Source organism: Scophthalmus maximus, chromosome 8 (genome assembly GCF_022379125.1).
Source record: "Scophthalmus maximus strain ysfricsl-2021 chromosome 8, ASM2237912v1, whole genome shotgun sequence".
Taxonomy (NCBI): domain Eukaryota; kingdom Metazoa; phylum Chordata; class Actinopteri; order Pleuronectiformes; family Scophthalmidae; genus Scophthalmus; species Scophthalmus maximus.
Genome location: NC_061522.1, coordinates 17,532,107 through 17,543,876, shown reverse-complemented (window position 1 = coordinate 17,543,876; position 11,770 = coordinate 17,532,107). Strand labels below are relative to the sequence as shown.

General features: G+C 44.1%; 1 protein-coding gene across 3 annotated transcripts; it reads left to right on the top strand.

Moving 5' to 3' along the window:
- Positions 1-404: 404 nt before the first annotated feature.
- Positions 405-10,271, top strand: LOC118312104 (transportin-2). Of its 3 annotated transcripts, none has more exons than XM_035636417.2 (24): positions 405-528; positions 1,282-1,381; positions 1,590-1,665; positions 1,833-1,982; positions 2,240-2,346; positions 2,507-2,640; positions 2,747-2,828; positions 3,117-3,239; positions 3,327-3,445; positions 3,533-3,593; positions 3,750-3,921; positions 4,084-4,236; positions 4,413-4,638; positions 4,713-4,884; positions 4,975-5,169; positions 5,257-5,415; positions 6,132-6,225; positions 6,328-6,426; positions 6,513-6,608; positions 6,794-6,869; positions 7,272-7,371; positions 7,503-7,577; positions 8,289-8,418; positions 8,532-10,271. In XM_035636417.2, the coding sequence occupies exons 2-23, from the start codon at positions 1,283-1,285 to the stop codon at positions 8,394-8,396; spliced, it is 2,676 nt and encodes an 891-aa protein (XP_035492310.1). In that variant the 5' UTR covers positions 405-528; position 1,282; the 3' UTR covers positions 8,397-8,418; positions 8,532-10,271. The 3 variants fall into 3 exon arrangements, with proteins under 3 accessions (XP_035492310.1, XP_035492309.1, XP_035492311.1); XM_035636416.2 differs by having other exon boundaries at positions 470-627; XM_035636418.2 differs by having other exon boundaries at positions 471-627; positions 6,138-6,225.
- The last annotated feature ends 1,499 nt before the right edge of the window (positions 10,272-11,770 follow it).

The window sequence follows — 11,770 nt, the reverse complement described above, 5'->3', positions numbered from 1 at the left end:
AGCTTATAATATTGCTGTTTAATTTTCATTATCAGTCATCATGTTAAGACGGTGTCAACAAATCTGTGATGAACAAGATTCACACAAGTAGGCTTGTGTTTGTTGGTGTGCGATCAGGTTGCACTGGTGTCCATGTCTTTTTATCCACGCCCTGCCTCACTTCATACAGATTGCGTAGCTACAGGGTTTGGATGCTTCAAGAATTTGTCGCTGACACCACCTGGTGGAGAGACATAAAAAACAATGCAAAACAATGCATATACAATTTATATGTATGCGATGCATCTATAATAAAGATCACATTTTGTGACAGCTGCATAAATCGACTACTAAATACGGAATGTATAATAATGGGGTATTAAAGGTTGCTCACGTCTCTATCTGAGGTACCTTGCTCGACGGTCTGTCCAGTACGGAAGCCGAACATGATCAAACCGATGACCCGGCTTGATTGCAAGGCATGCAATCTCTGTCAGATACCGACTAGCAACCACACCGATCTACCGAGATCAGAAGTTCGTATTTCGGGTACGCTGGTCGACGTCACGTCCTATTTAATGTTAGTTGTTACAGCGTAGCTGCACCGTTGTCTATAGAAATATAGATCTGCGACATTGGAGCGACCAGGTAAAGCCTTTTCGCGGTACTTTCAAGATGATGCTAGCTAGCCATGCTACTGGTAGCGATCGCTGTATGTGAATGTGAATGCGCCCCGTGTGCGTCGTCTTTGTTGCCTCGATGACTAACACAACTTTAGTCGGCGAGTGTTGACGTGAGATGTCGCGCTGTGGCTGTTTTTTTGTGCGAATCCGGTGCGGGTCTGGCACCGGACCGACGCTAAGCTAGTCCGCTAGCTTGGCGAGACAGACATTTGCGCCTGGGCCTTATGTGGAAAAGCTGCTCGGGTCTCGCTCGATGCGTGCTACGTTATTCATGTGACTTATTAAAATACAGCTGTGTAGCGTCACCTCTTGGTTTCTTGGAGAACAATGGCAATTGTCGGTTATGCTTGCGGTAACGCGTTGCCAAGTATAGACCTCCAATGTAAACACTTCGCCTAAATTAAGATCCAACTAGCCAGTTTGGAGGTTAACAATTAGCTAGCTAGTGTTTGTCGAGCTGGTTGTTCGCCCCGTGTGTAACCGTAGTACGCGTTACCTTCACGTGACATGAGTAGTAACGTACAGAGTGCGGAGGTTACAGGAGGGGCCGTCGGGTTGCAAGCGCCGTGTGTTGTGCATTCCTCATAAACAGGTTATGTGTCTGTGTTATATGTTATAGGATGGAGTGGCAGCCAGATGAACAGGGTCTGCAGCAAGTGCTTCAGCTACTCAAGGACTCCCAGTCCCCGGACACAGCAACACAGCGAGCAGTGCAAGAAGTATCCTTACTTCTTTCTGTGTGTGTGTGTGTGTGGGGGGGGGGGGGGTTGCTTGTGTGTCCTCCAGAATGGTTGTGTTGTCATGTGCAGTTTGCAGTAAGTGCACAAATGTGATTTGCCGTTATCGTATATTAAATATAAATCCACACTGTCCAAAAAGGAAAACAAGGAAGCTTTTGCCGTTTGAACGCCTTAACAGGACCTGCAGAAACTGGAGCAACTCAATCAGTTTCCGGATTTCAACAACTATCTCATCTTTGTCCTCACGAGCCTCAAATCTGAGGGTATGTATGTTTAATGTCAGAAATAAGGATACTAACTACAGAGCAGAAAAATAACCCTTCCAAACGTTTGTCCTCACCAAGTATTTCTGTGTATAAACTCCTTCCCATTTCTTAAAAAATAAATCATATGAGACCCTCTCCAACTCTCTGCTGCCTCTCCTCTTCAGATGAGCCCACTCGCTCTTTGAGCGGTCTGATACTGAAGAACAACGTAAAGGCTCACTACCTGAACTTCCCTCCCAATGTGGGTGACTTCATCAAACGAGAATGCCTCAATAACATCGGGGACCCCTCACCGCTTATCAGAGCCACGATCGGTGGGTGTTTGAGTGTGAAAGGAAAAATGGAGAGAGAAAAAGTTAGTGTTCTGTGAGCTGCACTTTTTAGCTAGTATGAGTCAGACCACTATGTAGGTGGTTCAATATTTGCAGGTAATGTGGCTGTGTGGGAGCAAGCTCTGTGTTTTCAAGACATCATAAACAAATTAATGTGGTGACAAGTTCAGTTTTATTTACTCCTGAGTTTTAATCCCCGATTTTTGTGTGTAACTTTTTAAAAAAATTCTATGATGAAGGTATCCTGATCACAACCATAGCATCTAAAGGAGAGCTGCAGACCTGGCCAGAACTGTTGCCTCAGCTTTGTAATCTGCTCAACTCTGACGACTATAACACATGCGAGGTCAGGCTCAATAACACACACACACACACACACGTACACACGCACGTACACACGCACGTACACACACACAGACACACACACACACACACACACACACACACAGATTCATATCTGTTTCTTTTGATTTTTTTGTGATCAACCCTCCTCCCGCTTCTTTCAGGGTTCTTTTGGAGCACTGCAGAAAATCTGCGAGGACTCGTCTGAGTTGTTGGATAGCGATGCTCTGAACAGACCTCTTAACATCATGATCCCCAAATTCCTCCAGTTTTTCAAACACTGCAGCCCCAAGATCAGGTCAGTAAAACACTACGAGCCGTTTGTCTCTCCTCTTCAGCCTTCACCATTAGAATCTCCCTCTTAAATATATGTTGTGGTTATTATTATTATTTTTTTTTTTCAGGTCCCATGCTATAGCGTGTGTGAACCAGTTCATCATTGGTCGAGCTCAGGCTCTGATGGATAACATAGACACCTTCATTGAGGTGAGCACATCAATTTGGTCTTGGGAGAGCTTGTTTTGTTCCAACTGAATTATGTCATCACGAGAAAACAAGAGCAAGAGTTAGTCTTTCCGGTACCACTCCGCTGACTCATGCCGAGTCCCTTTAAGACCAATTATTTAACAGAAAAACAAGGCAGGTGCTGCAATATATCACACATCTGTTTGTATTTTTATTTGTTGATGTGTAGATCAATGACATTGTACATTTGCTTTGCACTAATGAATAAGATCCCCCCCCCCCCCCCCGTCTTCTGTCTTTCCCATCCAGAGTCTGTTTGCACTGGCAGGTGATGAGGACAGTGAGGTGCGGAAGAATGTGTGCAGGGCTCTTGTCATGCTGCTTGAAGTCCGCATCGATCGCCTCATTCCGCACATGCACAGCATCATCCAGGTGAGGGTTTGACCTGATTAAACACATGACATCTACTGTCACTCCTCCCCACTCTCCCCCTCATCACTGCCTCTTGTCTTTCACCAGTACATGCTTCAGCGCACGCAGGACCCGGACGAGAACGTGGCTCTGGAAGCCTGTGAGTTCTGGCTGACTCTGGCTGAACAACCCATCTGCAAAGAGGCCCTCTCTGGCCACTTGGTCCAGTAAGTGCTCACGGAGTTTGACCAGGTCAACATGTTGACAAAACGATTTCATCTCAGTAACATTGTGTTTGTCTGTCTCTGTTTCAGACTGATTCCTATCTTAGTGAATGGGATGAAATACTCTGAGATTGACATCATTCTTCTTAAGGTATTTGCTAACCCCTGGACAAATCAAATGTTCCCCTTCCTATAATAATCATAATAATAATAATAAGCCCTCTGCCTTGTCTTCTTGTCTCTTGCTCTTTTACCTATGTCCATTCTACATTCACGTCTCTCTCTCTCTCTCTCTGTTGTCTGTCAGGGCGACGTTGAAGAGGATGAGGCGGTTCCAGACAGTGAGCAAGATATCAAACCTCGCTTCCACAAATCCCGCACTGTCACGCTGCAGCACGAAGGAGGGGAGGGCGAGGAGGGGGAGGACATTGATGAAGACGAGGATGATGATGATGATACGCTGTCTGACTGGAACCTGCGTGAGTAACGGACGGCTTTAGTAATCCTCTTTGGAAATCAATTATGTGGCTGCTCCTACTGTCAACGTTTTAACCATTACAAAATATTGCTGTATTCCTCTATGCTGTGCAGTGTTATTACTTTTCAAACTTATCTTAATGTTGGTGTCCTTCCCTTTCTAGGTAAGTGTTCGGCGGCAGCTCTGGACGTCCTTGCCAACGTGTTTCGTGAGGAATTGCTTCCCCATCTCCTCCCCCTGCTAAAAGGCCTGCTCTTCCACCCTGACTGGGTCATCAAGGAGTCTGGCATCCTTGTCCTGGGGGCTATCGCAGAGGGTAAGACATATACTTAATGATTTTAGATTGGTCACTGACTTAGACTGTGGGTTTACATGTCAAGTTTAGGGGCATAGGAAGGGCTCACTGTACATTTAAAGTGATCTGTATTGATACTTTTATTGCTGGAAAGCTTTCATTTAATGTTTTTTTTATATCTTTTTTTGTCCTTCCAGGGTGCATGCAGGGCATGGTACCTTACCTACCTGAGCTCATCCCCCACCTCATTCAGTGTTTGTGTGACAAGAAAGCTCTGGTCCGCTCCATCGCCTGCTGGACCCTGAGCCGCTACGCCCACTGGGTGGTCAGTCAGCCCCCTGATGCCCACCTCAAACCCCTCATGACCGAGCTGCTCAAACGCATCCTGGATGGAAATAAGAGAGTGCAGGAGGCGGCATGCAGGTACAGCTTCCTATTTCCAAATATCCATCGGCGCTCATGTATTCTTCTTACTCATATCATCTTTTTTTCCAAAGTGCATTTGCCACCCTGGAGGAGGAGGCGTGTACAGAGCTGGTGCCTTATCTGAGCTTCATCCTGGACACGCTGGTTTTTGCTTTTGGAAAGTATCAGCACAAGAACCTGCTCATTCTCTACGATGCCATCGGAACACTGGCAGACTCTGTGGGACACCATCTCAACCAGCCTGTGAGCCCCCCCCAAAAAACATGTCTGTACACAGCCCTGTTCTGTTGTCTAATATATCAACAGGCCAAACTCACCCACTTGTGTTTACAGGAGTACATTCAGAAGCTGATGCCTCCACTGATAGCCAAGTGGAACGAGCTGAAAGATGAGGACAAAGACCTCTTCCCTCTGCTTGAGTGCCTGTCTTCTGTTGCCACGGCACTGCAGAGCGGCTTCCTCCCCTATTGCGAGCCTGTTTACCAGCGCTGTGTCACCCTGGTCCAGAAGACGCTGGCTCAGGCCATGGTAAGTGAGACACACTCACTCACACATGGGCTGTTACATGAACACACGATCGCACTTCTGACAGTTTGACCTCGACCTGTGTCACAGATGTACAGTCAGCAGCCAGACCAGTATGAGGCACCCGACAAGGACTTCATGATCGTGGCTCTGGATCTTTTAAGTGGCCTGGCCGAGGGACTTGGGGGCCACGTGGACACACTCGTGGCTCGCAGTAACATCATGACTCTGCTTTTCCAGTGCATGCAGGTGAGGAGAGGAGAGGGTTGTCCTTCCATCCGTCCCATTCTCATGATTGTGATATATCTTGAATGACTGGGAATTTAATTACATCTGGCTCCAATTTCCATTTGGGTCTCAAAGATGAACTGAAAGGTCCACTTAGGAGGTAAATAGGATAAAATGAATAAGTGATGATGTTTTATAGACAAAAAGTCAAAGGTCAGCGCCAACACTTTTTATTAAATTACATCACTGTCTTCATCATGAAATATTGTATGAGTCTGGACAGACAAGGATGTAAACTGCAACTTGTTGATGGAGACAAACAACTGCAAGTAATTCTAGTTTTGTGTTTCTACTGTGATACTGCTAAGCAATAGAATAATTACCTCTTTGTATAAACGTCTTCGCTGTCAGTCCAATATCTCTGTTCTGGATTCAGAGGGAGAGTCCGGTGAAACAATGCATGCATCTTCTTCAGTGTTATTGTCTTTGTAATGTTACCTCATTGATAAAAGACTCCTGTTTCAGTTCCAGCTTTCCAACTGTAGTTGATTTTATTGTGTGATAGCCACAGGAAACGTACAAAGCTTTGGCACTTTCAGTCAGCGGAGCTTTGACTTTTTGCAAAACAGTAATTGAACAAGAACAAGTGCCCCATTAACCTCATTTCCCACAGGATGATTCTTTATGTCAACTGACAGTGTGTGTTTACATTTCTCTTTGTCTCTCTGTCTCTGCTGTCCCAGGATACGATGCCTGAAGTAAGACAGAGTTCGTTTGCTCTACTGGGTGACCTCACCAAGGCTTGCTTCCCGCATGTCAAACCATGTATTGGTAATTATCTTATCAGTTTCACACACCCACACTTAAACCATGTTTTACCATCCTCCTTTTTGTGAGTCTAGTGGGTTAATAACATTTTTGTGTGGGCTGCAGCTGAATTCATGCCGATCCTTGGGACAAACCTGAACCCAGAGTTCATCTCTGTCTGCAACAACGCAACCTGGGCCATTGGAGAGATCTGTATGCAGATGGGTGAGTTGTGGCAAATCTCTTGTGCTTTTGCCTTTTGAACTTGAGATGCTGTGTATCTCACTTTGTTTTTTATTCTTCTCTGTCAGGAGTGGAGATGCAGCCGTACATTGCTATGGTTCTAAACCAGCTGGTTGAGATTATCAATAGGCCCAACACACCAAAGACCCTGCTGGAGAACACGGGTATGTGAATACACAGATGTTTTTGTAAGGGAAGTGGACATATTCTATATTTATTTGTTAGGACTGACAATCGGAGCACAATACTGGGCATTTAATTGTTGACATGTTAGAAGTGAGTCTAGTTAGTGTACCTGTGTTGGACACACTCTTCACACTCCTCCTGACTCATCTGCATTCTCCCCCAGCCATCACCATCGGTCGACTGGGCTATGTGTGCCCTCAGGAGGTTGCGGCCATGCTGCCGCAGTTTATCCGACCTTGGTGAGAAACACTTTTATCTCCTGTTTGGCGCGTCTCATTATCATATACAACTACCATCCTCGTGGTGTCATTTACTTAACAACATCTTTCCATTCTGCGTATACTTGCAACACAATCACCGCATTACAAGGGCTGTATTATTGAGATCATTTACATAACTTCTTGACATCAGCAATTAATGAAAACAAACAGTGAAGTCTGAGTTTCCTCAAGCCTAGGAAAATGTCCTCCCACACAATAGGATAATGGCAGTTTGCTGCTACCATTTATCTAACTTTTTCAGTTTAGTTTTAGCTCACTTGTTCACTTTTTTCAAATATTTACTAATGTTCTCTCTACAAGAACTTTGTCGTGACAACTTTAAGTTTGACAGCCTCTCATTGGTTTATTATTGTGTATTAGGTGCACGTCTCTGCGAAACATCCGAGACAATGAGGAGAAAGACTCCGCCTTCCGAGGGATTTGCATGATGATCGGTGTGAACCCAGGTGGTGTGGTGCAGGTGAGACTTTGTTCACAGGGAGACAGACTCACTCTGTATTCTTGGCTTTACAGTAAACCCAGAAATAAAACAGTGTTGCATCTTGCGAAATTTTACTCTCAAACCTTCTCACCTCTTCTCCGTTTGCTCAGGACTTCATCTTCTTCTGTGATGCGGTGGCCTCCTGGGTGAATCCGAAAGATGATCTGAGAGACATGTTCTACAAGGTGAGGGTCCGGGTCATACTGAGGGGGCGAATTCTTGTGTTTGCACGAGTTCCCTACAAAGACTGATTTTTAATTCACCACAAAATCGTCACGATCTTCATTCTGCTGTGTGAGTCACTGTGAGGTTTAGAGCCCCGGGCGGAGCAGAGAGTGGAACTCAGCGGCACAGACACTGCTCTTGTTTTGCAGTGAAACTAAGCGAACACACTGTCCTTTAGCAGCTCACCACATAAAAGCCAAAATGCTCTACGTTAAATATCTATTTAACTTCATTAAGACTATAGCCTGGAGACAAACACAGACATCAAGATCAGCTCAGTTAACTTTGTAGTAAGAAATCGATCACTGTTGTGTGTTTCATTATACATTCTTGAAATGAACTACACAATCCAGAGATGCATGTATTTACAATGACTTTATATAATCCAGATTAGCAAAATTATCAAATTAACCTAGAGTACCTGTCCTCTATCACTATCATTGTACTGCTACTAAGCAACATGGGCACAATATAAACTAAAATAATTAAACTAGATTTTGACAAGGAAACAGCATGACTGTTGTTTTTATGAGACCTGATCTTGATGAAGCTACAGTTGAAAAGCTGTCAAAGTGTCACATTAGTTGAAGAAGGAATTATCAACTCCTGGCCCCTGGTTGTGTAGCTCGTGGCCAAACTGCTTCAGAAGAATGATTATTTTTTCTCCACAGATCCTGCATGGTTTTAAGGAGCAGGTTGGGGAGGAGAACTGGCAGCAGTTCTCAGAGCAGTTCCCCCCACTGCTAAAGGAGAGACTGGCAGCCTGTTACGGCGTTTAGATTCTCTACACCCACCCAAAAGGTAAAACACCGTATGCACTTGATTCAAAGCTATTTAAGTGATTTAAAATCGAATCATAATTGTATAAAGGTTCGTACTGAAGTTAACTTGAACCCTTTTCTCCGTCCTCCTAGGTGAGCCAGCAGGAGGAGGGTGAATGGGAAACTCATCCATCTGTGTATTGCACTGCCCTGATCTGGGGGGAGGGAGAGGGACGCTATTGGCCGCTCCCCCTGACGGACGGCCCCCACGCCCTATGTGTTTGTCCATAGAGGGAGGGTGGGCGGGTGGGATGGGAGGGACAGGGGGACACCTCTAGATTAACTAGGCAGGGACCCGACACAGAAAAAAAACTAACTGTTAGGGACAGATAGAGAGGGACAGCAAGAAGGACACGGAGGAGAGATAGACAAGTTGGGATAGAGGGAGTCAGGGAAAGAGACCAGCACAGAGAAAGATCAGGGAAAGAGAGGGAGGGAACTCAATAAGAAGGCAGGGAACAATAAAAGAGCTTCAGAGCGGCCTTTTACTTGGCTGGGGAAATAGGGACAGTGGAGATTTGAACGGGATCCCGAAGTGTAAGAGTAACCAATAGCTTGACCGACAGGGACAGACCAACGTACACGGACTCACACATACAGTACACTTGCACATGCTGTACATGGAACTGACTGTGGGTGGCACTATAATTTAGACTTTTTTGAGACCTACTACATGTAGTTAGGGACAGACAGATGGGTGTCTCTGTTAATTTTCTGGGTGATATCTTTTTCCGGGGAATAGGATTCGATACGAATTCACTTCATCTGTAGTCACTGAATTCTACTATAATCTCGCTATCTGCATCTATGTTTCCTACCTTCATTTTTGACCAGAGTGCTGCTTCACAGAACTATCCATCGATCAGACATATTCCTGTCACATTTTCTACCTGATCAAACGAGAGAGCGGGGAAAGAGAAAATAAGAGCACGTTTCTTTCCTCGTAGCTTCGCAGAAACCATTCCTCTTGGAAGGGAGGATTAGGGCTAACACATTTGTTTTCTCAACAGAGGGGACAAAATCTTAAAAATGATAAATCACATCTTTATTTGACTCTTTGAGGTTTTGTGCGTGTGTGCGCGGGCACACAGTGGGGCGTAAAGGTCTTGAGACCACTTTCCCTTCAGACTTTTGGACCCCACTGTGTGTGTGCGCATGTGTGTGAGTGAGAGCGTGTGTGTGTGTGTGTGTTGGTGTATGCATGCGTGTGTGTGCATGTGCAGTTTGTAAATTCTTACTCCGGCATTCTGTGTTAACGGTGAAATATGTATTGTTTTTGATTATGGTACCAAGCTAAAAACTTGACTCCCACCACAATGTCCTTGGCACCTGTTAACTGTGACCAAGAGTTTGTTTGTTTGTGCGTGTGCGTATGTCGCAAGAGTGTGTGTTTATATGTCTGCATTCGTACTGATATCCATTTGATGCCATATTGATATCTTAAGTAAAACAGTGATTGGCAATGTCATTGTGATCCTTCTAATGTTTTAAAACTGGTCCATTTATTTTTATTTTTTAAATTTTTGCTGCTACTGATGATTTTTGTTTCTATAGTGGACTTAAATTCGCACAATTAACGAAAAAAAAAGAAGTTTTGAATTAATGGTATTTTTCAGTGATGTTTCAGTTGTTTTTTTGCACTTTTAATTTTATTTGACCTTTTTTATTTCTTTTCTTTTTTTTGTATGGACATTTTTTTTTAACCTCACCCATGTAATGTGTCTTGACCCTAATGTCAGTGTTTGTCATACTGTGTTGCACTGTGAAATTAAGTGTCTTTGACTGGCAAAAATATCCCAATACTAAATGGCAAATAAAAACAACTTTGTGAAACTGCGACTAATCCGCACTTTTACAATGACTAACCTTGCCATGTTGTTGACGAGGTATGTGTGTGAGTGTGTGTGTGTGTACAGTATGTTTGCGCGAGTGTGAGATTCTGCATGAGTAGGCGTGCATGAGTACGTTTTTCTTGAGCATGTTTTGGATAGTTACATAGCGTTAGTATGATGTGTGCAGAAGGGGCGCCAATTAATTTATGGTTTGGAAGAGTTTGTCGCCTGCGCCCAGCCGACTGTGTGCATGCTCTGTTTGTGTTTTCACTCCGTACGTGGACGTGTGCGCGCAGTGGTGTATGTTTGACGTATGTGTCAGAGTATTATGATCGCCCTTTACACACCAACACACCACCTCAATTCATAATAAGGGGAAAGCTGAAAAATAAATAAAAGCTAGTACACTGCCAAAGAGCAATAGCCAGTGGAATTTAACAACAGACAATAAGGGGAGACAAGCTGCCGTTTCAATTTCCAGAATGTGCATCATGAGGTTGTGACGATGTTACTGCCACTAAATAGCTTCTAAGAAATTGTGGGACGAGAGTTCGTCAGCATAAATTGAACACAGGGATCCGTATGTTTTTATTGATATTCTGCCAGTGTTTTCCACCATGTCAACATTAGGAAACGAACGCACTGGCACTTGATTTGACCTCGACTGTGACCACTGAGATAATCAAACCAATCATCAATCGCTTCAAATACAAAGACAATCTGAGCCCCAGTCCATTGTTTTATCTCTGCCGTCTCTACGTTCACAGCTTTGTATGAGGAAATGTTTTTGGTTGCTAGTTGATTGTAGGGTTGTTGTTGTTTTTTTATCTGAGTAACTGATGCTTTTAGTTTCCTGAATGCTTTTTGTATCTGAAAGATCAGTGCATGTTTTCCTTGGATGATGCTCCAGTAGTCAGAAGACAAATTAATGAATACAATGAGTCAAGCAAAAAAAGATGGGAACAAAGGAGGAATGAAAGGGGAGGAATAATTATTTTTTCTTCTCTGAATTCTGATTATATAAAGAGCATGATATTGTTGCAGTTTGGCAGAAAGATACCTTTTGTTTTTCTGTGGTTTACTTTGGCCACTTTGAGCCCTTTTTTTTGAAGGTGGGAATGGAAATAAAATGGTGTTTTTTTCCCCCCCGAGTCTATTATATGAATTACAGTTTGTGTGTTGCATCTCTCGAACATCCAGCTGCAGTGTGGGTTCTTGGAATAAATCATGTCCTGCATGCTGAAGGCTGGATGCAAGAGTCGGCAGTCTGCTGTCAGAGGATGAAGGGTGAGGGCGTGATGTCATTACTTTTAAAAAGAACAGTGATCCTCAACATGTGAAATCCCAGCACATACACACTGACCAGTCATCCAACTACTCTGCATCTGATTCGTCACCTGCATCCACATTCTCAAATATACTGTTACTGTTTCCTTCCGTAACTGAGCAGTTGTCTCCACACACGTCTCTTATTTCCAGCCATGGGAATATGCCTGCATC

Excerpts from the sequence above, each read along its gene's own strand:
- LOC118312104 (XM_035636417.2), top strand. The coding sequence starts at position 1,283 with ATGGAGTGGCAGCCAGATGAACAGGGTCTGCAGCAAGTGCTTCAGCTA. Across the intron at positions 3,922-4,083 it reads GCTGTCTGACTGGAACCTGC|GTAAGTGTTCGGCGGCAGCT; the intron begins GTGAGTAACGGA and ends TTCCCTTTCTAG. Across the intron at positions 4,639-4,712 it reads GTGCAGGAGGCGGCATGCAG|TGCATTTGCCACCCTGGAGG; the intron begins GTACAGCTTCCT and ends TTTTTTCCAAAG.